Source organism: Cornus florida, unplaced genomic scaffold (genome assembly GCF_030987335.1).
Source record: "Cornus florida cultivar Cherokee Brave unplaced genomic scaffold, ASM3098733v1 CherokeeBrave_3.0.0_Hap2_Chr08, whole genome shotgun sequence".
Lineage (NCBI taxonomy): Eukaryota > Viridiplantae > Streptophyta > Magnoliopsida > Cornales > Cornaceae > Cornus > Cornus florida.
In genome coordinates, this window is record NW_026775578.1 from 22,093,049 (window position 1) to 22,117,826 (window position 24,778).

The 24,778-nt window shown below is 35.4% G+C and overlaps 4 protein-coding genes across 4 annotated transcripts; 3 read left to right on the forward strand and 1 right to left on the reverse strand.

The window, feature by feature from the left end:
- The first annotated feature begins 3,028 nt into the window (after positions 1-3,028).
- LOC132269857 (sister chromatid cohesion 1 protein 1) lies at positions 3,029-9,751 on the forward strand. Its single transcript, XM_059771093.1, has 19 exons — positions 3,029-3,096; positions 3,187-3,245; positions 3,329-3,373; positions 3,482-3,501; positions 3,619-3,695; positions 4,147-4,267; positions 5,392-5,521; positions 5,654-5,732; positions 5,953-6,065; positions 6,652-6,716; positions 6,835-6,996; positions 7,265-7,430; positions 7,514-7,596; positions 7,706-7,868; positions 7,973-8,051; positions 8,229-8,371; positions 8,806-8,890; positions 8,992-9,104; positions 9,228-9,751. Exons 1-19 carry the CDS (start codon positions 3,029-3,031, stop codon positions 9,308-9,310), a joined length of 1,854 nt encoding a protein of 617 aa, XP_059627076.1. The 3' UTR covers positions 9,311-9,751.
- Positions 9,752-11,790: 2,039 nt separating this feature from the next.
- LOC132270761 (probable inactive receptor-like protein kinase At3g56050) lies at positions 11,791-17,610 on the forward strand. The gene is made up of 9 exons (XM_059771962.1): positions 11,791-12,321; positions 12,520-12,658; positions 13,360-13,431; positions 13,564-13,707; positions 14,385-14,525; positions 14,869-15,227; positions 15,704-15,894; positions 15,979-16,111; positions 16,889-17,610. Exons 1-9 carry the CDS (start codon positions 12,216-12,218, stop codon positions 17,452-17,454), a joined length of 1,851 nt encoding a protein of 616 aa, XP_059627945.1. The 5' UTR covers positions 11,791-12,215; the 3' UTR covers positions 17,455-17,610.
- Positions 17,611-17,727: 117 nt separating this feature from the next.
- LOC132270763 (non-classical arabinogalactan protein 30) lies at positions 17,728-18,918 on the forward strand. Its single transcript, XM_059771964.1, has one exon. The coding sequence runs from the start codon at positions 18,252-18,254 to the stop codon at positions 18,783-18,785; it is 534 nt and encodes a 177-aa protein (XP_059627947.1). The 5' UTR covers positions 17,728-18,251; the 3' UTR covers positions 18,786-18,918.
- Positions 18,919-19,059: 141 nt separating this feature from the next.
- Positions 19,060-23,257, reverse strand: LOC132270762 (uncharacterized). Its single transcript, XM_059771963.1, has 5 exons — positions 23,122-23,257; positions 22,873-23,017; positions 22,215-22,372; positions 20,612-20,696; positions 19,060-20,518 (listed from the first exon to the last, which is right to left on the reverse strand). The coding sequence occupies exons 1-5, from the start codon at positions 23,211-23,213 to the stop codon at positions 19,232-19,234; spliced, it is 1,767 nt and encodes a 588-aa protein (XP_059627946.1). The 5' UTR covers positions 23,214-23,257; the 3' UTR covers positions 19,060-19,231.
- Between the last annotated feature and the right edge of the window lie 1,521 nt (positions 23,258-24,778).

The window sequence follows — 24,778 nt, forward strand, 5'->3', positions numbered from 1 at the left end:
GGTTCACCGGTGCTTGCGGAATGTTCGCCAGAAAGGTTCGTCGCCGATTGTTAGAGAGGAAAAAGAGGAAGGAGGGAGAAGGGGCATCCGGTTCAACCCAAAAAAAAAAATTGACACGTGGACGGCCATGTAGGGCAGTCGGTGGGGGTCGGGTAAACAATGGTCGGGCAGTATAACACTGCTCTTTATTTATACTGTCCGCAAGTTTAGAAGGGAGGATGCTGATTTGGCCATACTGAAAGAAAATGATTAGTAAGAACCTTTGCCACATATTTCTATCAATTTTATGATATTATGGGTAAATTTGTAATGCATTTACGTAAATAATTGGTCAACCTACTCGAAAAGTCAAGTTGAATAATAACAGTTAATGAATTTTCAGCATTAAGTAAGAAATCGACTTATATGCACAGACATGCATTTATAATATAAAAAAAAAACCTCATAAATGTTTTTTCTACATTCGATATTCGCATTCCACTAGCGTAGTGTTCCATTTTTTTATGTGCTTATAATAAAATTACAAAAAAAATCCATAATACTTTCCTACTCTTGCTCAACTGTGAGAAAGAGTATATATACATAAAGGGAGAGAGAGACGAGGTTACATCGAGAGATGAGGTTAATGGTGTTTGATTTGAATTTAATGTGGATGAGGTGTTGTGGGCTGGCATTGATGAGATTTATGAGTACTTGGTTTATCTTCTCTTCCTTTTTTATCAAGAAAGATTTAGGGAGCAAAGGTTAGAAAGATATAGAGAGGTGTTAAATTGTTTTGTGATCTTCATGAGAGAAAGTTGTTAAAATTTATATGTGTGGACACCCTTGAATCATGAAGACACTGTTTTGAGAAAATTTATGAGCACCAAAAGAAGCAACTAATCTCAAGCTGAAAATGAAGAGAGCGTGCACAAACTTACGTGAGTCAAGCTAGGGATGGCAAAAAACCCTAACACGTTAGTGCCTTGCGCCACCTCATTTAAAACAGTTTTGAGAAATCGTTTATGTAAATGGGTAAGGATGTGTTTAGGTATTAAAAAACTGATCAGTTTTAGGGGGAAGCCCGACCCGATTATACTATGAATTTACTAACTTACCCTTGCATGTTATATCATATTACCGAAATAGCCCATGTACGTATATATACATAAAGACTGAAGAGAAAACCCTAGCCCCTAAAATCACTCCTCACTCATCTACCTTGTTATCCTTTTAGAGAGATTTACCTCATTCCTTGAGTCCTCGTCGTCCAAAGATCTACCTCACGGTCCTCACTCGTCGTCGCCAGAGATTTTGTTCTTTCTCGCCTTCTCAACAATTGGTGACTAGCAAGACATAGATCTTTTTTGATCTCATTCACCTAAAAAGCAATATAAGGTCCTCTTTAATAATATCTTTCAATATTGTTTCATTTATCTAATTCTTGGTTTAATACTTCAAAGTTAAAAAAATCTCTCTATATATAGGGTTTTTAAATTAATCCTCTATTTGGTTGCTTAGAAAGCTAAGAAAATAAAAGAAAGTAAATCTTATGCTTTGCTTATTTTGGTTTTGTATAAGAATATGGGATTTAAACAAGCCATGGGATGAGGGTGGGGTAAGGGTTTGGGTGGAGGGGTGTTTATGTAATTTGTTATGGGGTGATTAGCACGGGGTAACAAAATTAAACGGGACGGGAATGGAGAATGGGATCTGGTCCCAAACCTCCGGGCCACCATCCCTAAGTCAGGCTAATGAGGACACTGAGTCCCAAAAGGGGATGATTGTGACTTCTCACATTATTTCGAGAAGAAGTTGTCAAGACTTATATGTGTAGACATCCTCTGCATCTTGAAAATCGCAAGCACAGAGAATATGCAAGTCGTGACATGTTTGGAAAGAAAAAGTAATATGGAGCTCTTTGTAATGGTAGTTCCGCGAGGGGAAAGAGAGAAGGATGGACAATGGTGGTGGCGTTCGAAGGTGTACAAATGGAGAGGGATTGAGGCATTTAAATAAGAGAGTGGATGGAATTGTGTAAATTAGTATTATTAATTTATTACATGGCATTTTAATTATTTCCCCTTTAATTTGTTTATTATTAAAAAAATACTACATAAAAATAAGGCGTGAATATGACATTTCATATGTTTTTTTAAGCGTGGTTGGCTTATTAACGCCTATAACAAATGTTAGTGTAATTATGGTCATTCTTGACCACCTATATAATTAGAGTAAACATAAGAAGATGTAATTGTAGTTTACCTAAAAATGAATTACATCGGAACATATTTGTTTAAAAAAAATATTAATAAATTATATCCGTAAACCATATATTTTACTAACCATGTGGCAGGGAATAATGTTAATACACGTGTAATTTTAAACGGCTCGTAGTATGAAAATCCGTAGTTTGTCCGGTTATTCTATCAGACGAACACATGCTCTCCCAATTCGCTTTCCGCTGTGGCGGGTATTCAGTTTCAGTGACTCGAAGCACACACTCTCCTTTTACATGTGAGCTCTCTCTCTCTCTCTCTCTACATACATACATACATATATATATATATAGCTCATTTGTACCACAGCCATTAACGACTCTCTCTCTCTCTCCACCGATCAAATGTTCTATTCTCATCAGCTTCTTGCTCGGAAAGCCCCTCTTGGGCAGATATGGTGAGTTTAAATTTGTTCTGACTTCATTTCAGTTTTCAATAATCCAATTTATAGTGATTGTAACAATATCTGCAAACCCTCTCCGTTCCTGATTGAAAACGTTTATATGTTCTAATTTCTGTAAAGATTAACTGAAATTTCTAAATGCTCTGTTTATTTTTGTGTATCGACTTATATCGATTGTAATTCATGCAATCATGTATTGTAATTTGTCTGAACTCTTTTTGTTTCTGTAAAAGAATTTATGATGGATTGTAAATTTTGTGAGTTAGCTTATGATCTCTCTATTTGATTGTTCTTCCAATGAGATATATCTGTTCGATAATGTAATGAATATGGGCTTTGGTGTCTCTCTCTCTCTCTTCAATGAAGGATGGCTGCAACGATGCACGCGAAGATCAATCGGAGAAAGCTAGACAAGCTCAACATCATCAAAATCTGGTTTAGTTTCATCTCCGATTACTATGCTTAATTTCTTCTAATTTTGTAAGTTGATTTCGCTAATTTTTTTTTTCTTTTCTAATTTTACAGTGAAGAGATCTTAAATCCATCAGTTCCAATGGCTCTGAGACTCTCTGGAATTCTCATGGGTAAGTTCCATTAATTCACATGAATTTCAATCTCCGTTTCGTTTGAGATTAACAGTGGCTTTAATTTTTTGGCTTGTTCTCAGGTGGAGTTGTGATTGTTTACGAACGAAAAGTAAAATTACTTTATGGTAAGCTTTAATCTCAATATATTATTCAAATTTTGCCCAGATTCAATGGAAAAATCTGTAGAACTTCTTCTGATTATGTATTTTGTGTTTCTCTGGTGTTGATCGCAGATGATGTAACTCGTCTTCTGGTACTATAACTTCGACTCTCAGTCGATGATCGTACCAATTTAATTCCTCTGTTTTTTTATTCTAATTCATTTTTTTAAATGACGGTGATCGATTGTTTCGTAATTTGATCTTCTAAGGTGGAAATAAACGAAGCATGGAAGGTGAAAGCTGCTACAGACCCAACGCTCCTCCCCAAGGGCAAATCTCAGGCCAAGTAAGTTAATCCAACCCTCTTCTTCTCCTTCAAAACCGGCGCACTTTAGCCAAGTTTTAGTTAAGTTGGTCACACACTGAGCATTGTAGCATATTTGAAATTTTACAGTCAATTCGTGCGAACATATAGTTTCATAGACGGCGCATTGTAGAAACTTTGGTTACAACGATTCAAAAGCAGCTTATTGGAGAGTTGTTTTAGTTACAGTTGAATCGCACTAAGTTCAGGTGCATTTTAGCTGTACGTTTTAGGGTGAGCGTACTGTAGCGTCATCTTATACCCTGAGTCACATTTTAGTTGCATGTTACAACCAGACTAAATTCAGTGTATTATAGCGTATTGTTGGGGACAACATGAGGGAGGTGTGTGACACAGCGGCATGGCACATGGTCTATGGAGGGTAGGATTGTCAATTTAGAGAGCTTTTATATATATTCTCTCATTTTGGCAGGTATGAAGCTGTTACTTTGCCTGTGAATCGTGAGGAAGAGCTTGGAGAGATTGAGCAGTCCCGTGGATTTTCTACCGAAACCACCATGATGGGTTTTCAACAAACAGCCTATTTTGCAATGGTAATTAAATCTCATTTTGCAACCAAAAAAAAAAAAAAAAACTCATTAAATATTCTAAGGCATCTAATGGAAAATTAATAATGGTAATAGAAGTTTTACACTAATTATGCCATTTAGGGCCAAGTCTTCAAAATACATGGGTTCCTCCAATGAATGCATATTTCGTCCAAGTTTTCGATGATGAGGACTTGGGTCGGAAAATAATTTTCCTTTACTTAAAATTTTCACTGCAAACAAACATTGATACATATGAAAAAGAAAAAAAAAAAAAAACATTTGATACATGGCATCTATTTTTTATTTTCCTTCATTGTGTTCATACATCTTTATTCCTTTTCCACCAAATTCATGCATACCACAAACAGGCCAGTAACTTAACGGTACCGGTCTCTTACTTCTCAAAAGGAAGGTTAGAGTTCAAGTTTCAAAAGAGATAAATGTATGTGGGTACCAACTAAAAAAAATATATATAAAAAAAATTCATGCATACTACAAAAATAAGTTTTTGGATACCTTCAAAGCTGTGAGTTGTTAATGTCACAAATTGAAGTATGAGAATTGGTTAAAATAAGTGAAGCATTATTGATAGATACGGAGTATTAGTCTAAATAGTATAGTACTTTGTTTGAAAGAAAAGGTAGGGCGTATTTGGTTTATTGTTAAAAAATAGTTTTTAAAAATTTAATAAAACATGAAATGGTGAACACAAATTTAGAAAATTCAGAAAAATGAAACTGCAAAAATATTTTCAAATAATTATAAAAGAGAAAACACCATTTTTTTAAAAAAAAATTGTGTTTAAAAAAATAGTTATGAGGAACTGTAAATCTAGTACAACTTTTTGATTTTTAATTCCTAAAAATGAGAATTTTTTTTAAAAAAATTTGAACCAAGTAGCTCCAAGTGTTTGATTCCTACTTAGAAATGATGACCAACTCGTGCGAGTGTTGCTTGAATTTTGAAAAAAAAAAAACACTTAATTACCGAGGTTAAATGACAAACTGCTCAATTTCATAGCACCACAAGGCAACCTAATTAGTATTCCGACCTTCTAATTCTCAACGCAATTCACCCCAATTCGGTGATGCACTCTTTTTTCCTAGGCATTACTTATTTCTAATTAGCTTTATGGTTACAAATTTATCCTTCAACCTCTCTGTGGCGTGCAGCGACTGGATAATGTGGATGAACCTTGTGTCGACAACAACAACAATCACAGGGAAGAAGAAGATCCACCACAAAATTACCATCAAGGTTTTCTGGTTTTTCCTATATTACCCTTTTTCATGATTGACAAACACACGTCTGTATCTATGTTGACATAGTGCGAATAACATATTGCAAGATTTATTGTCTATTTCATCTGCTCATCTCTCTCTCTCTCAGTTGATGCTGCTAATATCACATTGTTCGAACGTTTTGACCCATATCAGGCAGATACTGATACCTACAGCCGCTTTGAAAGGTAATTTTTTCCAGAGGTTATGTAAACTGAACTTCTGTTTCAAGGATTAGCTCAAGAACTTCTGGTTATACGAGCACCAAAACCCCTTTATTCCAGTAAAAGGGGAAATATATTTGATGATTCACTGTTATTAAATGAGTTTTGATAGCTAATTGAAAAAGAAAGAAAAAAAAAAATGAATGCCTTTGTTAGAAGTATTGAACCGTGGTTGGTTTGGCAGGTTCGATATTGAAGGAGATGAAGAGACGCAGTTGAATTTCAGTCAACAACAGGACGCAGAAATCCCAAGTACTCTAATACCCTCCCCACCTCCTCCTGAGGAGCCTCAAAAACGTAAGCAAGAGAACAATGCCTCTAATTCTTAGAGGCACTGCAAAGTTGAAAAATGCATATTTGTTCAGGGCTTGCTAATATGATTGGTGCTAAAAATTTAGCCTAAAATTTAATTGCTCAGAACTTCAGAATCAAATCAATGAATAGATAGAGGCCTTGAAGGTATCAGTTTTTTAAAAATATTGCTAAAAAAAAAAAACCTTTCAAGATCATCTATCAACTTGATAAAGAACTGTCCATACTGTAGCCTTTCATATCTATATGACTCATCCTAGATGATTTGAATGCTGATAAACATACATGGTCGCTAATCCTCTCCATAGGGAGGATTACTCTGTTTTAAGTAAGCTGCTAGTTCTTCCCGTATGGTCCATTTACAGAACTGTATCAGTAGCTCTCTCATATATTCTATGTTTCTCCTATAAATGTAGAAATTTTTTGATATTCATGTGGATCAAAAACCTTAAAAGAGTAAAAGGTGAAGAACCTTTTCTAAAAATATCTATCTTAACAGTCACATGTGACACCCTCAGAGAGAAAACAAGTATGCTTAGATAGATATGCTAACATCTGGGCCCTCTTGCAGCTGATGAAATCCACGATCAGCATCCTGAAGACCAATTCAATCAGCAATCTGATGAAGTCAAGGACGTATGTCAGGTGGATTAATTTTCAACATACTTAGATATTGCATTTGTATGTGAAGGTAAACAAATGAAATGATTTGATGTACAACCAACTAATCTAGAATGTGAATTTGATGTTGTAGCTCCAGGAGAATCAACAGAGGCAAGGCCCATCACGAAAGAGAGCAAGAAAACCAGCAAGCTTTGTTATGGATTATGAACAAACTATCATCCCTGGTCACATATATCAGTCTTGGCTTCAAAATGCTTCAGATATGGTCTCAAGAAGGGGGAGAAAGAGAAGGGTATTCTCCGATTGTTAACATTCACCTTACATATGTCCCATTCTATATGCAGTTGAACTAAACAAATTTAACCACTATGCTTTGCCACAAGTAAATCAAGTTTTTTGCACGAAAGTTATCAGGATGAGTAGGCTAAGAATACACTGTCTTGCCAGTTCTATTTCCTTGTTTTGAGTATCTTAGACATTACTATTAACCATGGAAGGATGTTTTAGTTTAAGATACATTATTCCTCCAATAAATGGTTTTCGTGCTTAATGCATTACAGTGCTTGAATTCCATGTCTACTATGAAGATAGCCAACCTCATGGAACTGCCTCCCGTGGTGCTAATTTGTGGTTTATTTGATACTGGAAATAGAGAAATCTATTATCCGGCACCTCTCTTGGAACTATGGATGAGAAGTACTCAGCCTCCCCATGATTCACCTCCTGGTCAGAGTTTCCTGACAGTAGCTCATTGACATTCTCCTATTTTTTTAAGAATAGAAGTAAAAATATTCTACTTATCCATGCAGGGACGATCTCCCCACCCCAGCCCCCTGAACCGTCATCATCATCACCACCAGAAAGGGTACATTATCAAGATCCATTGGAATTCGTAAGCTACTCTCTCAGTCTTTTTCTTCCATATCTTTGAAGAAAAAAAAAAGAAAAAGAAGAAGATAAAATACAGTAGTATATATCTGATAAGATACTTGAATGTGAAGCCTTTTGAAGAAATTCACAGTGGAGTTGGCTCACAATCATTGGGGGTTTCAGTAGAGAAGCAAAGGACAGTTATCAATGACAACGATATTCCGAGTGAGATCTTTGTGGGGGAGCTAAGAACCAATCCTATGAACAATGGGATGGTCACGCCAGGAAATTCTGGTGTGTTAGACCTTTCAAATAGTATCATTTCTCTAGGAATATATTATGCTCACAACGGAACATTTGATAAATAGATTTTTGCTTATGTGGAATTAATATTATAGGAGACGAAGTAAGATCCATCCCCAGCTCAGGATCCGGACATGGTTTCTTGTCAAATAATTCAGAAGTCAATTCAGGCCGGTTAGTAGAATGTATATATATATATTTTTAAGGTGATTAACATAAACCAAGGGAGAAATTTTCTTGGAGTTGGCAAAATAATTACAAGATCTTCACATATTGACAAACAACAAATTTTGGAGTATCATCATAACATTTAGCTGTCGGTTTTGATAATTGGAAATTCTAACTGTTCAGATCCAACAAGAAAAGGCCTTTTTCTTCATCTAGACACAGTGGGAGTGGCCTGGAACCGGTAGCTGAAGAGTATCCATGGCAACAAACTGATCCAAATTTCAAGTTAGCAAGACTGTCTGAAAATGGCCTGGCACCCGAGAATGGTAAATAAATCATTTGTCTTTGTCATTCTTTTAAATTGCAAGCTGTGTCTATATTGCTGGTTTGAAGTATTGGATCGCCTTGCTTCCAATTGCAGCAACATTCTTTCTTAGTTTCGTTTGGGTTAAGTAGCAGCTATGGTACAGTTTGAATTTTGTTGTGCCATGATTGATATGGGTGATGCTGCTGATGCATCACGAGTCCTCCAGTGACGATTGACCTGTTCTGCATGCTGCTGTCTCTGTTTAGCTTATTTTGCTTAGTTTGTTTTAAAAACGTCCACGAGCCAGTTTTCAATGATTAGGTGGTTAGGTGGCTGGCAGTTAGTTTAGTTAGTTAGTTGTGTTCTGTTTTGTTTGGGTTTTTAAATAGAATTAAAATTATCTTACATACCAAAACAAAACAAAAAGAGGATCACCTTGCTTTGGTTTTGCAGATCTTTTGGTGGAGACTGGACCTACACAAACGCAGCATCCAATTATTAATCAACCTACTGACCACATAACTGAAACCATCAGAATGTAATACTCATGGAGAATTGTCTGATTTTCTTCATCCTATAGCAATTCTTAATAATATAATATAATTAATGTGTACTTCACATTCAACCTGTTGTCTACAGGCAGCTGAAGACGCATTTTGACACACCAGGATCGGCTCAAATAGAATCCTTGAATCAGCTGGCCTTGGGAATGAACAGAAAAAGGGCAGCCCATCTCTTTTATCAGACTTGTGGTATTCATCTACATGCATTCTTTTATGCCCGTGATAGTAACACCTTATTGCTTGAAACGTCATCTCAACCTGAAAATTTTTCAATCTTTGTTTAAAACTGAGATTAGTGGCTTCCTTTTGCAGTTCTCGCTTCTCGTGATTTCGTTAAAGTTGAGCAAAGGGTGCCATATGGAGACATTCTCATCTCTAGAGGAGCAAAGATGTGACAATGGTAAGTGGCACCTCAGAGTCATTAAAGAATTTGCGTCATCTCTCTTTTGCCTTCAGATGGATATCACGCATACAGAATTTAATTTCTAATACAGCTTCTTGTGATTTTCAAAAATAGGATTATTCAGGAAGATATATTTAGCTTGAGAGTATAGGAAAAGGAATTGAGAAGAGTTCTATGTGCTTTCTAGATTTATTCTGCTGTAACCAGAATATCAGTATCGTTAGAATATCAGTATCGTTACCTTCTTGCATCTTCGAGCTGACACACACATATATATTACTATTGCCCTTCACTGCAATTTATTAGCAAATATTGTAATGAGATAATTAGAGTTTCACTATGCATACATTCTTCTTTTGTATGAACTACGAAGGGAATTGTTTTTTTTATTCCCAATGTTTAATGTACCGCAGAGGATGCTTGCTCGATATAACATTTACTGCATTACACGCGTGTGCTGTACTAAAGAGGATCCCATATAAATACTCACAAGTTACAACTTAGCAAAAAGTATTGGATGTTTGGAGTTATTTATTTTAGTAGTATAGTTCTCTTGTTTGATCACTTACAGAATCAGCTAACTTCTTACCTATTTGACTTATGCCCTATGCTGCTTGTCAAGAATACAAGACATGGAAAAAGAAAAAGTAAAGGACAAAGATGTGCCCTATATTTCTATAGATTGCAGCTCGCAATTGTATCTTTAACGGAAACTTGAGCAATGAAATGTCTTTGCTATAATATTGGCATCTACCGAGTCGCATATTGATCGATACCACCAAGTCCCAAAATTAAAGTCTTCTGGATAAATGACAAACCCCAAAGTAACGGGGTAGACCAGTCAAGGTCAAAGCACTAGTTGGGAAGTCCCAAAGAAAAGGAACACATAAACAAAGACCATGTCATGTCGATAAAACATGTGGGTTTGATTGTTATGAGGGAAAGTTGCTTTCTTTGGTGGGAAAAAAGTTGCAGTTTGGTGGTACGATGTCATTGCCTTTAATCTTTTAGAAGTACAAGTGCATTTGTTGCATTCACACACATATGGGCCTTAAATTCCCAAAAAAAAAATGGGATTCTTATTATGTGTTTTGATATTTAAAACCCATAATCTATCAAGATTCAAGACTATCTGTATAGTCTATATATATCACAGTTCACACTGCTTTGTAAGTACAGAATATGGGTTTTGACAATAGAAATGTCACATTTCCACATAAATTAAAGAAAGACAATGTCTTTAGAGAGAGGCCCTCAACTTTATTACTTTATCAATCAGTCCAAGACTTACTACCAACCCAATTGGACTTTGCCAATTGGGAGTACAAAATTTTAAAATCAAACGTAATTACGGAGTTAGTCCACCAATGACTTTTTTTTTTTGGTAATGTTCATGTAAATTTCAAGTTAGGAGGAACAAATTTTAATTAAACTGAAAGTTACTTTTAATTAGACTAAGAATAATGACATTCATGTCACGTAGTGAAACCAAAGATAAAAATTATTATAATTAACAATTTCGTTTCTCAATCTTGTAATATATTTTTATTAAATATATTTTAAAAATTTTACTTTTAAAATTTTTTAAACAAAGTTTACATTACCAATTATGTTTTTAGTCACTATTGAACACATTTCATAACAAAAATATTAAAAAAATTTTTTGAATGAAAATAAAATTGTAAAACGGAAACTGATAAGGGGAATTTAAACAGGTAAGATAAAGGGGTTCTATTGAGTAAAGATAATTTCGGCACAATTTGAAATTTAAAGGAATAGATCATCTCGTCAACAAATCTCCTCTGATCTCACAACGAACCGAGGGAGAGCCAGCTATAAGAACAAGACCTTACCATTATTAAATCCCGGACTTTCTTTTAGACCTCCGGCAACTGATTTGATGGTGGGAGAGCTCTTGACAGGCACCACACCAGTGTCGTCAAGATTTATCGATCTTCTCCTTTTATCTTTGTAGAAAAACGGTGTTGTACCGGACTGTGCAGATTTCTTTCCCAACAAAAAACAATTGTCAAATAGGCTATATTAAATTTTTTTTAACTATTTGGTTGGTACCTCAAGAACGAAAAAAAAAAATCAATCCTAAAGTTGAAGATCGTCTAATTAATAAGATATTTGGCACAATGGATCAAATGAGAGTGGTTCTATCTTGTAACATCCCACCCTCTTTAGTTGGTAATGACATAACATAATTGTAGATATATTTGGAAAAAAAAAAATTTAAACCCAATCTTAACATTTGAAAATCATTCTAATTAATATGAAATTTGGCGCAAGAGATGAAATGAGAGTGGTTGTACCTTGTAACATCTCACCCTCTTGTCTTCAGTTGATAATGACACGCCACAATTCTATGGAAATTAAGAATTAATAATACTAGTAATTTAGTTGAGATAACAACATAATTTTAGCCAAACTTGAGAATTAATAAACAGATATAATATAACACATCCTCACCGCATGTCCGTATCATTTGAAAAGGTCATACCCGCCACCTGAAACTCCAACCCTCTCTTCTCCAGTAAAACTTCATCACCTACAATTACACCCACTTATATATTTATACAAACACACAAACACACATATATATATATAATTTTGGGTTCACACTTCAGTGACTTCACACCCGTTTTTTTGGGTAGTTTACAAAATACACGGAACTCGTTTTTAATATATACTATCTCTATATCTATATCTTCACATGCTGTACTCGGTTGTTCAAATTTTGGGTCATTTGATGCGTTCGAGCTGTGTCTGATTCCGAGTCAACCCAGTTCGTGATTGGATTCCTAGCTTAAGAACTCGTTTGGGTTTGTCTTGTGCTTGATTGATTAGAGTTCGAATTAAGAAATTTAGGGTTTTTGGTAGTTAATGTAGCGATGATCGAACTTTTGAGATTCAGTGAGCATCGCTTGACGGTGTTGCTGGTGATGTTGTTTTCGGTATTTCAGAATCTGATTTTTTGTTTGTCTCTCAACGAAGAAGGTAAGAGTTTTGTAGTGTAGTGTGACTGACTCAGAAGAAAATGTAAAAGAAGAAAAATAACATATAACTTCTCTCTCTCTTCTTTTTAATTATATATATATATATATATATAAAAGTTTTCTCATCAATTAAGAAGAGTGTAATTGAGATTTAGAAAGGATGTGATTTTGTGGAGTGTTTTGATTTGTTTGTTTGCAGGTTTGGCATTGTTGAAACTTAGGGAAAGGGTTGTGAGTGATCCATTTGGTGCCCTGTCTAATTGGAATGATGAAGTTGGAGTAATTGATCCGTGTTGGTGGTTTGGTGTCGAGTGCTCGGATGGAAATGTTGTGGTTTTGTGAGTATTTCTTGTATTAAATTGCTACAATTATTGTGAATTATGGTTTTGCATAATCATAGATAAAAGTTTATTTTGCTGTTTGTTGCAATTTATATTTTCTTGTGCTTTTGATTATTATGATGCTTTTTTTTTTTTTTGGCTGGTTTCGGATTAAAAAAAGGGATTAGTTTATCCACTCGGGATTTGAATTCATTCTTTGATGGAAAAAGGTCAATCTTTTTGCAAGGAATGAATTATTTTGGAGCTAATATACACTCTTGACACATTTATACATTTATTTAGCAATTGTTGTAAGAGATCATTGTTATATACTACTAGTAAAAGCTTAGATTGACAAGCATGAGGACACATGTTTTGTGTGTCAAAGCAATACTTAAATGATGATTGTTTTTGTGATTATATCTGACATGTAAGTGGTTTAGTATAAATCTCACCTGCCCGAGAAATAAAGAATTATGGTTATGTATCTAGCCATCTTATATTCGGGATTGCTTCCATTTCTTATTGACGCCATAAGTACTGATTGTGTTGAATATTTAAGATAAATAATGGTGATTGAGTTGTTAAGGGATCAACGTTGCGAATTGAATTAACTTTATACTTTTGAACACATAATACGTAATTGGGAATTCTGATTTCAATGGTTGATGGGTTTTAAACTTTTAATCATTTCTAGTTTATATTTGTAAATCTTACAGGAACTTGAAGGATCTCTGTCTTGGAGGAACACTAGCTCCTGATCTAAGAAATCTGGTTCACATAAAATCTATGTAAAATTATATTTATTTCCTTGTGGCAAATGCTCTATTAATACATATTGTTGTTTTTCATCTTAAGAAGAACCATTTTTCTGTATACCAAATCTTTTTTATGGGCATTCTCTCTATTGTGCAATTCTGCAGTATTTTACGCAATAACTCTTTTTCCGGAATCATTCCTGAAGAGATTGGAGAGCTGAAAGAGTTGGAGCTGTTGGACCTTGGATACAATAAATTCAGTGGACCATTCCCCTCTGAACTTGGCAATAATCTGTCACGAGCAACTCTGTAAGTTGACACTAATCATTATATAAATTTTCTAATGATAGCTTCTTCCTCCTTTGGGAAAATTAGAGATCACTGACCAAACCTAAAGTTTGAAAAAGATACACCAGCCTTAAAATAACTGCTAATCAGTAACCTTTTGAGGATGATTTGGTCAATACACTTACTTACTAAAACTAGTATAAAGTATTTTCATGAGTACCAACCTATTTAAATTGTCTCCCTCTACTAAATCCAACACAGCCTTCAATGATTCTTTTCCCGTGGCTACTGTGTTCCATCTCAATAAAATATCTTTTTTTCTCCTCTAGCAAAACAAAAAATGCAGTTCTTTTGTAGGGTTTCACTCTCAATTAAATCTCTCACTAAGCAAAAAATGCAGATCATCATTTCAACTGATTAATTCTTGAGGTTTTCCACAAATTTTCAATAGTCAAATGGTTTTTCTTTACCAAGTTGTCTATATTCTGATCATGTTTCCAGCAATGATTCTTGAGCTTACAGTACATTGGCCAATATAATTCAAGATTGTGATAAAACAGTGTGTTATCTCATTCTTACTTTTCCTGACAATTTTTTTTTTACTTTAAGGTTATTTTAATATAATAATTGTTTAATTTTGATCACTAAAATAAAAAATTTTCATGCTCATGGTAACTCATTTTCTAATAATTTTGCAGTCTACTGGACAACAATGAGCAGTTCAGTAACATATCTCCTGAAATTAATGAGCTCAAAATGCTTTCTGAAGTTCAAGTAGATGAGAACCGGCTTTTTAAAGTTCTGCAAAGATCATCTAGCAACAAAAGATTCATCTCATGGTATGTTTGTGCAGTCAATTTGAACTCATTTTTGTTTCGCATAATCTAGTAATTCAATGAGGTAGGGCATTTAGGATTTTCATGCAGACAGTGCAATGTTTATTTGATTTAGAGGTCAAATGAAATTTGTCTTGCCTACCATATCATTACTGTGGTGTTTGAATCATGAGTTTACCTTGCTGTACAACACCAGCAAGCTGTACAATCTTTCATAGTCTCTTGCCTTGTAGGCCTATATAAAAATGGCTTCCGGTTGACATTCATGTTCAGCGTCTATGTTTAACCATGATGGCTTATTGTTGTTCTGGTTAGCTTCATGACAGCTGCTTTTATCTTTTTGCAGGAACATTGCTCAGTCCGGATATGCAACTCATCGGAGATTGCTAAAAGCATCAGCTAACGATCCGTCAAAAGGACAAGGAAAGAAATCGCCACCACCACCACCACCACCATCACCATCACCATCTCCATCATCAGAGCCTTCATCACCTCCTTTTTCTGCCCCAACACCTTTCCCCACACACCAATCAAGTTCAAATCGAAAACATTATAGAGTTCTAATAATGTCGGTAGCCATAGGGGGCTCTGTGTTGCTATTCATTTTATTCATTGGTATATTCTTCTGTCGAGGCAATAGGGTGGCTGCTACCAAATCTTGGGCCTCAGGATCAAGTGGGCAGCTGCAAAAAACTTTTGTAACTGGTAATTTTTCTTTCCCACAATAATAAATCAACTTTTCTTGTTTATAGTCTGAGGACAGCCAGAGGATTGGTTTAATAGTTGCCTTCTAAGACTACCTCTGGTAGTAATTCAAACTTTGAAAACCTCCTATTACATATAAAGCAAATATTTAAAATCAACAAACACCTCAGTTTCTATTCGTCAGATATGGTGAATATTTATTTTCCTTCTAGAAATATTTGAATACACGGGCACATTTTTTGAGTTTTGTTATTGGACTACTGTTTGATACATAAAAGTATCTTCTCTTAAAATCTATAGATGGAAAATCCTTTATTATTATTTTTAAAAAAACTTGTTACGTTGCGAATCCGATTTATAAAGAAGGCAGCCCCCACAGCCCTGTTGAAATATACATTAAGTAATAAATATGGTGGTATAAATACTAATCGATTCAACTCGTGTTTCTATTGCACGACCATGATTCTAAATTTCAGTTGTGCCAAACCTCAAGAGATCAGAACTTGATGCCGCTTGTGAAGATTTCAGCAACGTAATTCATTCTTCATCACTTGTCACGATATACAAAGGGACACTGTCCAATGGAGTTGAAGTAGCCGTTACATCTGTTGCAGTTACATCTGCCAGGGATTGGTCAAAGAATCTGGAAGTCCAGTTCAGGAACAAGGTAGTTTTCAGATTAATCACACTAAATTTTTGGTTTTGGTTCGGTCCAACAGTCCTGAATAAATCAATTTTGTGATGTTTCCAGATTGACACATTATCAAAAATCAACCACAAGAATTTTGTGAACCTTCTCGGGTTTTGCGAGGAAGAGGAGCCTTTCACTAGAATGATGGTTTTTGAATATGCTCCAAATGGAACACTCTTTGAGCATTTGCATAGTGAGTTGCCTTCATTTGTTATTTTTGTTAATTATTTTATGCTTGGTTGTGATGACAGACCAATAATAATCTGAAATGAAATAGCACATGTTCTTGAGATGCTGATACATTCTTTATTACTGAACATGTTGCGTATGAGTTAGGGTTCATGATTCGCCAATTAATGCTTCTAAGGGAACCTCAGATGAAACTCCAAACCATTTGATTTGTATCTAATCTCAGGGACCATCAGAACCTAATGGAACTCTTCTATGTAAATATCAATTTGATACATACCTGAGAAAAATAATGTTTGACTTTCTCATATTTCAGTATTAGAAACACCCACTACACTAAAAAATTTAGGGTTGATTTGCAAATGTCACCACCAAAATGACTCGGTTTATTGTACTTCTCTTAAAAGTAATGCAAAAAAAGTTAATTTGCACGTTTGACTTGGCAAGATGATTCTGATACATTTGACTGTCTCATGTTTATCTAGAAATATTTTTTATAATGATCCATGAACTTAAATCGTCTGTGAAATACGACATTGAATCCTGTTATGCACGTGGCATGGAATTTTATCTGGTAGCGACTTGAAAATCTTCCATTTGACAATATACAAACGTAGAGGTTAGTAATTTGAGGATAGAGAGAGATATTAAGAACTGTTTAATCATGTATTATATGTATACTTCAGAAGGAACATGTTTAGGATTTTTTTTTTTTGTGCATTGTTGTCGCAATTGATTTCTGTTGATAGCCATTTCATTTTTTTTTTTTCCCTTTCTGCAGTAAAAGAAGCAGAACACTTGGACTGGGGTATGCGGATGAGGATTATAATGGGCATGGCCTACTGCCTCGACCACATGCACCAAATGACACCACCCATATCCCACAAAAACCTGAACTCAACCACTGTCAATCTCACTGAAGACTATGCAGCCAAGATCTCGGATTTTGATTTTTGGAAAGAAGTAGATGCTGCTAAGATGGACTTGCATCTGGCAAGTAATGTCTACAGCTTTGGTGTAATATTGTTCGAAATGATAACTGGCAGACTCCCTGGCTCAGTAGATGGTGGCTCGCTTGAGGACTCGCTATCTGACTATTTGAGAGGGGAAGAGCCCCTCACTGAAATGGTGGATCCTACTCTAAAACATTTCCGAGTGGAGCAGCTTGAAAAACTCGGTGAAGTGATTATATCCTGTGTTCACCCTGACCCAACACAGAGACAGGAAATGAGAGATGTTTCTGCAAGATTGAGAGAGATAACAGCAATAGGACCTGATGCAGCAACCTCAGAACTCTCGTCGCTTTGCTTTGCAGAGCTCGAGATTATATCCATAGCATCAAGCTAACAGGTGATATTCAGCTTGTTATTAAATTTCTTTTGTGTGTCCTTAATCGGCGAGGCTTGAAGGAATTGCCAATAGGTGGTTACAGCTTGTATCTATTGTAGGGACATGGTGGATGTACATAAATGAGATAAGGAAAAAGCGTACATATCTTTCTTCTGGTTTTGCTGTTTTAGGATTTGGCTGCGAAGATGCACAAATGAAAATATACCCTTTTTTTCAGTAATAATATGAAACCTACCACTGGCTGTTAGCTCAACTGGTATAACCTCTCGTCTTTCATAGGGGAGGTAAGGGATTCAAGCCGCCCAACTATGGTGTGTACCAGTATTTACCTACCCCAAAAATACAAAAAATAAATAAATACTAAATGAAACCTTCAGGCAAAACAAGTTAAACACCTGACACACCAACAACCAAAGTTATCCAATATAAATGGGCCCTGACAAACCCAATGTCAATCATTTGCAGGAGCCTAAACAGGGCAGGCCACACAGATCAGGCCTGAAATTGACAGCCCAAATAAAATAAAAACACCCCCGAGGGCCCAAATGGAGAATAAGAGTACGACATGATCATAATAAACAATGGACTGTTGAAGGTGGCCTTCACGTACAAACCATTTTTCAACTACTTAAGTTTATGAAATGGAGTTTAGTAGTCCCCACGTCTATGGCAAAAGTTCATGAAATGCACCAACTATTCTCACAAGAAAACTATATATACCACCCCCATCCAACTCTCTCTTCATCAAACAGAGCTATTTTTCAAGTCTCTACAACCCTAATCACACCTTAGAGATGGCAAGCAGCCAGCTCGCGGTTGTCCTCTCGTTGCTCCTGCTCCAGTTGGCTTTCTATTCTGCAACTGCTTCTGAAGACGCCTCAACCAAAACAGTGGAGAAGAATGTAGATGTGGTGGTCGAAGGCATGGTCTACTGCCAGAGCTGTGAGCACTTCGGGACATGGTCTTTGGCCGGGGCTGAGCCCATCCCTGCAGCTCAAGTAAGTGTTATCTGCAAAGACCACAAAGACCGAGTCAGCTTTTACAAGGCATTTGAAACAGATGCACACGGGTACTTCTATGGACAAATGAAAGGGTTTAAGATGGGCCATTACCTGTTGGACCATCCTCTCCACTCGTGCCATGTCAAACTAGTTTCATCTCCTCTGGAAAACTGCAACATCTTCTCCAATGTGAATTACGGACTCAATGGTTCCCCCCTCCGCTATGAGAACAAAAGATTGTTTGGAAAGAATTATGAAGCCGTGATTTATGCAGCAGGCCCTTTGGCTTTCCACCCAGCTCACTGCACTCCCAGCAATCACCCCTAAATTCACTACCAGTCATTCTTAACTTCTGATTAACTGTTATTGTTCTTTGTTTCTTTTTGTTTCCCTTCCAGTGTTGGTTCAACGATTTTTAAATGTCTAAGTTCTATTATATTTCTTGAATAAATAAAAGAATTCTGCACTATGCATGGCAGCATCATTAGCTTTTCCTTCTTTGGACATTTTAAGCTTTAAACAATTTATAGATGGCAAGTCATTTAGACAGAAAGAGTTGTGTTTCACTTACTGCAATACAACAGAACAAAAGCACGACAAATAGGCAAACAAAGATCCACATATTTAAAACTTTCTGCAATACAAATATGTGAAATGTGAAACAGATCAAAATCACAGCTTGATCAATCGAATATCAATTACAACAGAATCGAAACACACAGAGCACATGCCATGTACCTAGAAATCAAACACAAAGAGCACATGCCATGTACCTAGAAATCAAGTGGCATTCCAAACATCTTGTTTATCTCATCCATGGCTTCCTTTGTACACACGGTTGGCTCAAACAAGTCACGTTCACTTTTGGTAGATGAGCTAGGCCGAGACTGCCTTTGTTGATATTCCAAGTCATCATCAGGCAGTATTACAAACCCACCAAAATTATTCTTCGTGTCTGCTGCTTTGTCCTGCCTCTTCGATCTCTTGATCCTTACAAAATCTATTGGCTTCCCAAACATGCTATTTATATCATCCATAGCCTCCTTCAAGTTAATTGTAGGTTCTACCAGGCCATGGTGGCAAACATTTTCCACCTCTGGCTCATCCGAAATAGTGGATCCTACAAACCTACAAACAACTGTATCTTCTCTAACTCTTGCCCGTGGTGACCTCTCTGCATCCAGATCTTCAGAACCTTCTGTAGAAATATCATTCGGACTTGGAAATACAAAAGCAATTTCATTTTCTGACATTTGTTGAACCATACTTTGCTCAAAGTTATCTTTCTCACTAAATCTCTCTTTCACCTCATTGCTCTCCTCCTCATCAACATATATTTGAAACGGTTCATGAATAGGCTGCCAACTTCCGAGCATGTTGTGTTGCAGCATTGAATTACCCTTCTCCGCATTTTGGTTTAATGATCCAATCCTATTATCCATGTTGTCATCAATGAACACCTCAAATCCATTGCTTAAGCTCTGATCAGCTTTAGGCCTGCTCCTGCGTGATCTCCTACTATCAAGAGGTGGCTCTAAGGGCTCTCGAAACATGCTATTAATGGCATTCAAGGCTTCTTTAGTGTTTATTGTAGGTTCCACCAGACCATGATGGCATGCGTCTTCTGCTTCAGACTTTCCAACAATAGCAGTATCTACAAACTTCACAACTACTGTATCATCACTGCAAAACTTCCTAGGTTCCACTGTTTCCGTTTCAGTATCATCTTGCAAATTGAAATAGTTCCTGTGTCCAACATCTCCCATGACAACCTTCTTAACAGATGGACTGCTGGATTCTTCAACGTTAAACGAATTTACTGAAACTCTGCTATCGTTACGATCATTCATTGGCATCCCATCCTGAGGACTTTCCTCCAAACCCTTCTTGTTCTCAATGTTTATAAAGTTACATTGTGTTTCAGGTAAAGAGTTTTCAGGACAAGTTCCTGTAGGCCTACATTCAACACATAAATTCTCTTTGTTTCTGTTACTCTCGTCACACCTGTGAGGAAGGCTTCCGGCACGTGGAGGCCTCCTGACAGTTCTTCCTTCTTGACGCTGAAGGACATCTGTGCATAGTTAGATATCAAGGAATCTAACAGAGTGGAAAAATAAATTTTCATTACACAACATTGACCCAAAAAACAGAACCTGGATTTTCTTGTTCATGTGTCGCTCCATGCGGTGAAGGAACTTCTCGTAAGATTTTTGCAACTCGCCAATGGGCTCTGCAAGGCTGTTCAACAGTTAATGGAAGGTCAGTATGACTTTAGTTCATAGCATACTTAAACAAGGTAGACCTGTGTCCTTGTACTGTTCACATGCTTACATGTTGGAGAAAGCCCATCAGAAAATAGATAACATAGCGACCAAGTTCAGCACAGAGAGAATTATCAAAACGAGTTCAATGCCTTGGCTACATAAATGAATAGTCACGCATGGTGTCAGCCTTTTGTTATAACAATATAAAAATGCCTACTTTTAAAAATCTCTCTGATAATTGGGTGAGCAGAGAATTTCAATAACAAAATTTTGAGAGGACCCCCATAACTGAAGACCATAAGGAGACAAGAATTTGCATGACACAATTGAAATGGACACCATATAGAAATGTTCCTTAAACCAGATACAGAAAATAAACCCCACTACCAAAATCTGTAAGGGCTCAATTTCAAACCATTGGCATCTAAAAGAGCAAGTAAAACAATGAGGAAGTAGCCAAAAAATTCAAAGCCATTGGTCAATAAAATTTTAATGATCTTTTTTATGATAACAGATTTGACCTCAAGTTCCATTGGAAGGAACAGTTCGGGATATATAAACTGAATCGATTTTTTATATCAAATCAAAAGACTACACATTTTTTTTTATAAGTAAATAAAAAAACTCTGCCCTATAATTATACAGAGACATCCACTATTCTAAATACCAAAATGAAAAGCCAAAGTGCTGCAAATTTGTGAGCACTCTTCCATAAACTCCTGCTTTGCTTTCAACTCTAGTCTCATATGCATCGCTTTATACTTCTTGTTAATAATTTAGTCTGACAATTGACCAATAATATTGACAAAAACATGATCACGGGTCAAGCACCTAAAACAGGGAGCGTGTGGTAAGAAAGTAAAATTTGTTAAAAACTTAAGAGTCATTTGAACAAGACAAAGAGATCAATCATTTTCATGATGTCTATGAAAGGTTTCATATACACAATACGATCTATTTTTTCTACACATAAACATATTTGTTACTGAAGAAAGCTTCAGGAAGTAACAATATCTTATCTGCATTCAAGAAAGAAACGAAAGTATAAACAGCCCCAAATACATGGTGAATTTAACCAAAATGAAATGCAGAAATGTCCTGTACATATTTCATTTTTTATGTCTTTCCTTCTTTTTCCTTAAGTAAAATGTGGAAAAGTATGCAACACAAATGACCATGAGATTGCTTCAAAAGGGGTTTAACTGAGCAACTGAAATGAAAACCTTAATGGCACTCAGCACTTATTTTCCCACAGTGGGATGGAAAATATAAAGCAATTGGTAGCAACACTTCATGCAAACAAGTCAGAAGTGCACAGTCTTTTTGGATGAAACTCAAGAGAGTGCGTCTTATTTTGTTATTTCTCCATCTTCCAAATTATTCAATTGATCCTTCAAATGTAACTAAAAATAAATAATAATCCATTCTTCCATTAAACCCAAATGCTGCGGCTAAATCTAAAAAAAAAGAAAAGAAGATATAGATTGCTTACTTCTTCACCCCTAAATGGTACATCTTCTCAGCATCCTCAAACTTCTTCACCTTCTCATAGTAAAGAGCATAGGCCTGGTAAAACAATGACCTCTTTATTCCAATGCGATTTGCTTCCATCGTCCTCAGTACTGCTCTTGGGTCCTCCACGAAATCCATCTATACGAACATAAAAACTATTTGAAAACCTTATTTAAATTCCACCTAACTTCCATCCAGTTGCTGAGGAAATGTAGGATAAATATTAGGAACAAAATTTGAGTCCAATTTCCCCTTTCTTCCAAAAATGAAAAAACTCAACTCACTTAACTCAATAGTTTACATCTACTAATTGAGGGATCTTCTTTTCTTTTTCTATTCAATGAGTCCTAAATGTTAAAAATCTAGAACTGTTTGGTTGGGAGTTTAAGATACTTTTTTGAAGCAATATTTGCATCCAAAAGCAAAATAAATACCTAAACAAAATGCTATCCAAACGGTTCAATAAGATACAAAAAATTAATTTTTCTTCTCCTTTTAATCATTCCTACATTTTCTCACCAATCAACCAGAGACTTTAGTACTAAACAAGGAGGAATCAAAATCTGACAGGACAAAATCAAAATAATCTAAAAACAAAAACAAAAATCTAAGGGATGCAAATAGTTTCAACTAGTTACCAGTTGTAACCAAACGCGAAGGTATCGCAAGTCATTGGTGTAACGGCAATCAGTCTCGAAAGTGCGAGCACATTTCTGAAGGAACCGAGGGAGCTTTTCTTTGAGAATCTGAGGAGGCAGACACTCTCTCATCTTCCGAATCCCTCTGTATCAACATTCGATTATCGATACATAAATACACACATATATATACATACACACACGAGGAAACGCAAAATTGACATGTAAAAAGAAAATGAAGAAAATGACCTGAGCCATGGAAGAAGAGGGTCTTTGCCTGTGTAGTTCTTGATTTCAGAAATCAATGAAGAGAAGAAATCGTTGTGGAGAGTACTGGCCATGGTTTGAGTTTGAGAACTGTAGTAATGGAACAAAGACCTAATTTGAATTTGTGAAGGCGCTGTTAGGTTTCATTGCGACTTTTAACACCAACATGGGCCACGTGGCGAAAGAATCTTTGCCAGCAATTAGGGCTGCAATTTGGGCGGATCGGTTGGGTTTGAAGTATAACTTGAGCACAATCTTTTATATAAAATGTTAAATCCAAACCCAAACCCAACTCATCCTTCTACTTTTAAATTCAGGCTTGTAATTCAGATTTAGATTTTGGGTAAAAACTTTGAGTTAATTAAGTTTACTCATATTATTAATCTTTACACCAAAAATTTAATATAATCTTGAATTAGTTTTAGATAAAATTAATCTTAAACAAAAAAAAAAAAAAAAAAAAGTTTAAAAACTTTTTGTAGATTTTTAATAAATTATAAACAAATTTTTAGAAAATTAATTGTCTTAAATGTTAACATACAATGAGTTAAGATTTAACAAAATAAGTTGAAAAGAAAAAAAAAATATAAATAATCATAGTTTAAATATTATATATAATGTATTTAAGAAGAAAAATATATATGAAAATAATTTTAAAATTCGAGTTCGGGTTGACTTGGGTTGCTAGTACTTCAACCCAATTTCAACCCTAATTAAATTCGAGTTGAGATTTTTGAACCCAAACCTAACTCTAATTGTAAAATTGATTGCCTAAGCTGTAAAAATAAGACTGGGCTTAGGTTGAGTTCGGGTTACCCAACCCAAGTTACACTCCTACCAATAATTCAAGTTGCACCTAATTTGTGTGACATTTCTTCCTAAAATGTGTTCATTTACTTCTAGATAATAATTTAATGTTTAAAAATAAATAAATAAATAATTTTTTTATTTTTTTTTAAATTGGCAGTGGTTGGGTTGTTTTTCTGACCGGGAGCTCGAGCCATCACCCTCCCCTCTTCTTTAATCATTAACCTTTAACATTATTAATATGTGAAAAAATATTAATAAATAATAGAATCATTTATTAATGTGAAAATACAGATTTTAATGAATAATTTAAATCACTTCAAAATGAAGGATTGTAAAGGGCGAATTTACACAATGAACAATATAAATAAGTTTGGGTTGAGGTGAGGATAGATTTGGAGTATAATTATTCATTCAAACATACCGGTAACATGCAGGTACATTGGATTGTACTGTCAATTTTTTATTCAGCTTGTATTTTTGGAGCAAGATTTACTATTTATGCCCCGTCTCTTTCGGTGTAAAATATTTTTCTTACAAGTAAATTTTTTATTTACTTTCTCAGTGTTTGTGAAAGATTTTGGTTCAGGCGGGGTGTGTAAAATGACTTGTCAAAAATTGATGAGTAAATTTATTTTGGTTAGGTTTTATTTTATTTTTCTTTATAAATATTTACAACAACCAAATATCAAAATATATATATATATATATATATATATATATATATATATATATTTATATATCCAAACAAATGAAGCCTTTAGACTCAGTTGGCATGAACCGACCCAAACACAAGTCAAGATTTAGCCACCATAATTTATTCCAATTTAAC

Bases quoted from the DNA above. Each gene is read 5' to 3' on its own strand.
- LOC132269857 (XM_059771093.1), top strand. From the start codon at position 3,029: ATGGCTGCAACGATGCACGCGAAGATCAATCGGAGAAAGCTAGACAAG. The intron at 3,097-3,186 runs GTTTAGTTTCAT...CTAATTTTACAG, and splicing joins CTCAACATCATCAAAATCTG to TGAAGAGATCTTAAATCCAT. The intron at 3,374-3,481 runs GTAAGCTTTAAT...TGTTGATCGCAG, and splicing joins AAAAGTAAAATTACTTTATG to ATGATGTAACTCGTCTTCTG.
- LOC132270761 (XM_059771962.1), top strand. From the start codon at position 12,216: ATGATCGAACTTTTGAGATTCAGTGAGCATCGCTTGACGGTGTTGCTG. The intron at 13,708-14,384 runs GTAAGTTGACAC...ATAATTTTGCAG, and splicing joins AATCTGTCACGAGCAACTCT to TCTACTGGACAACAATGAGC. The intron at 14,526-14,868 runs GTATGTTTGTGC...ATCTTTTTGCAG, and splicing joins AACAAAAGATTCATCTCATG to GAACATTGCTCAGTCCGGAT.
- LOC132270763 (XM_059771964.1), top strand. From the start codon at position 18,252: ATGGCAAGCAGCCAGCTCGCGGTTGTCCTCTCGTTGCTCCTGCTCCAG.
- LOC132270762 (XM_059771963.1), bottom strand. From the start codon at position 23,213: ATGGCCAGTACTCTCCACAACGATTTCTTCTCTTCATTGATTTCTGAA. The intron at 23,018-23,121 runs GTCATTTTCTTC...ATGTTGATACAG, and splicing joins CCTCTTCTTCCATGGCTCAG to AGGGATTCGGAAGATGAGAG. The intron at 20,519-20,611 runs GTTCTGTTTTTT...GATGTCCTTCAG, and splicing joins ACATGAACAAGAAAATCCAG to CGTCAAGAAGGAAGAACTGT.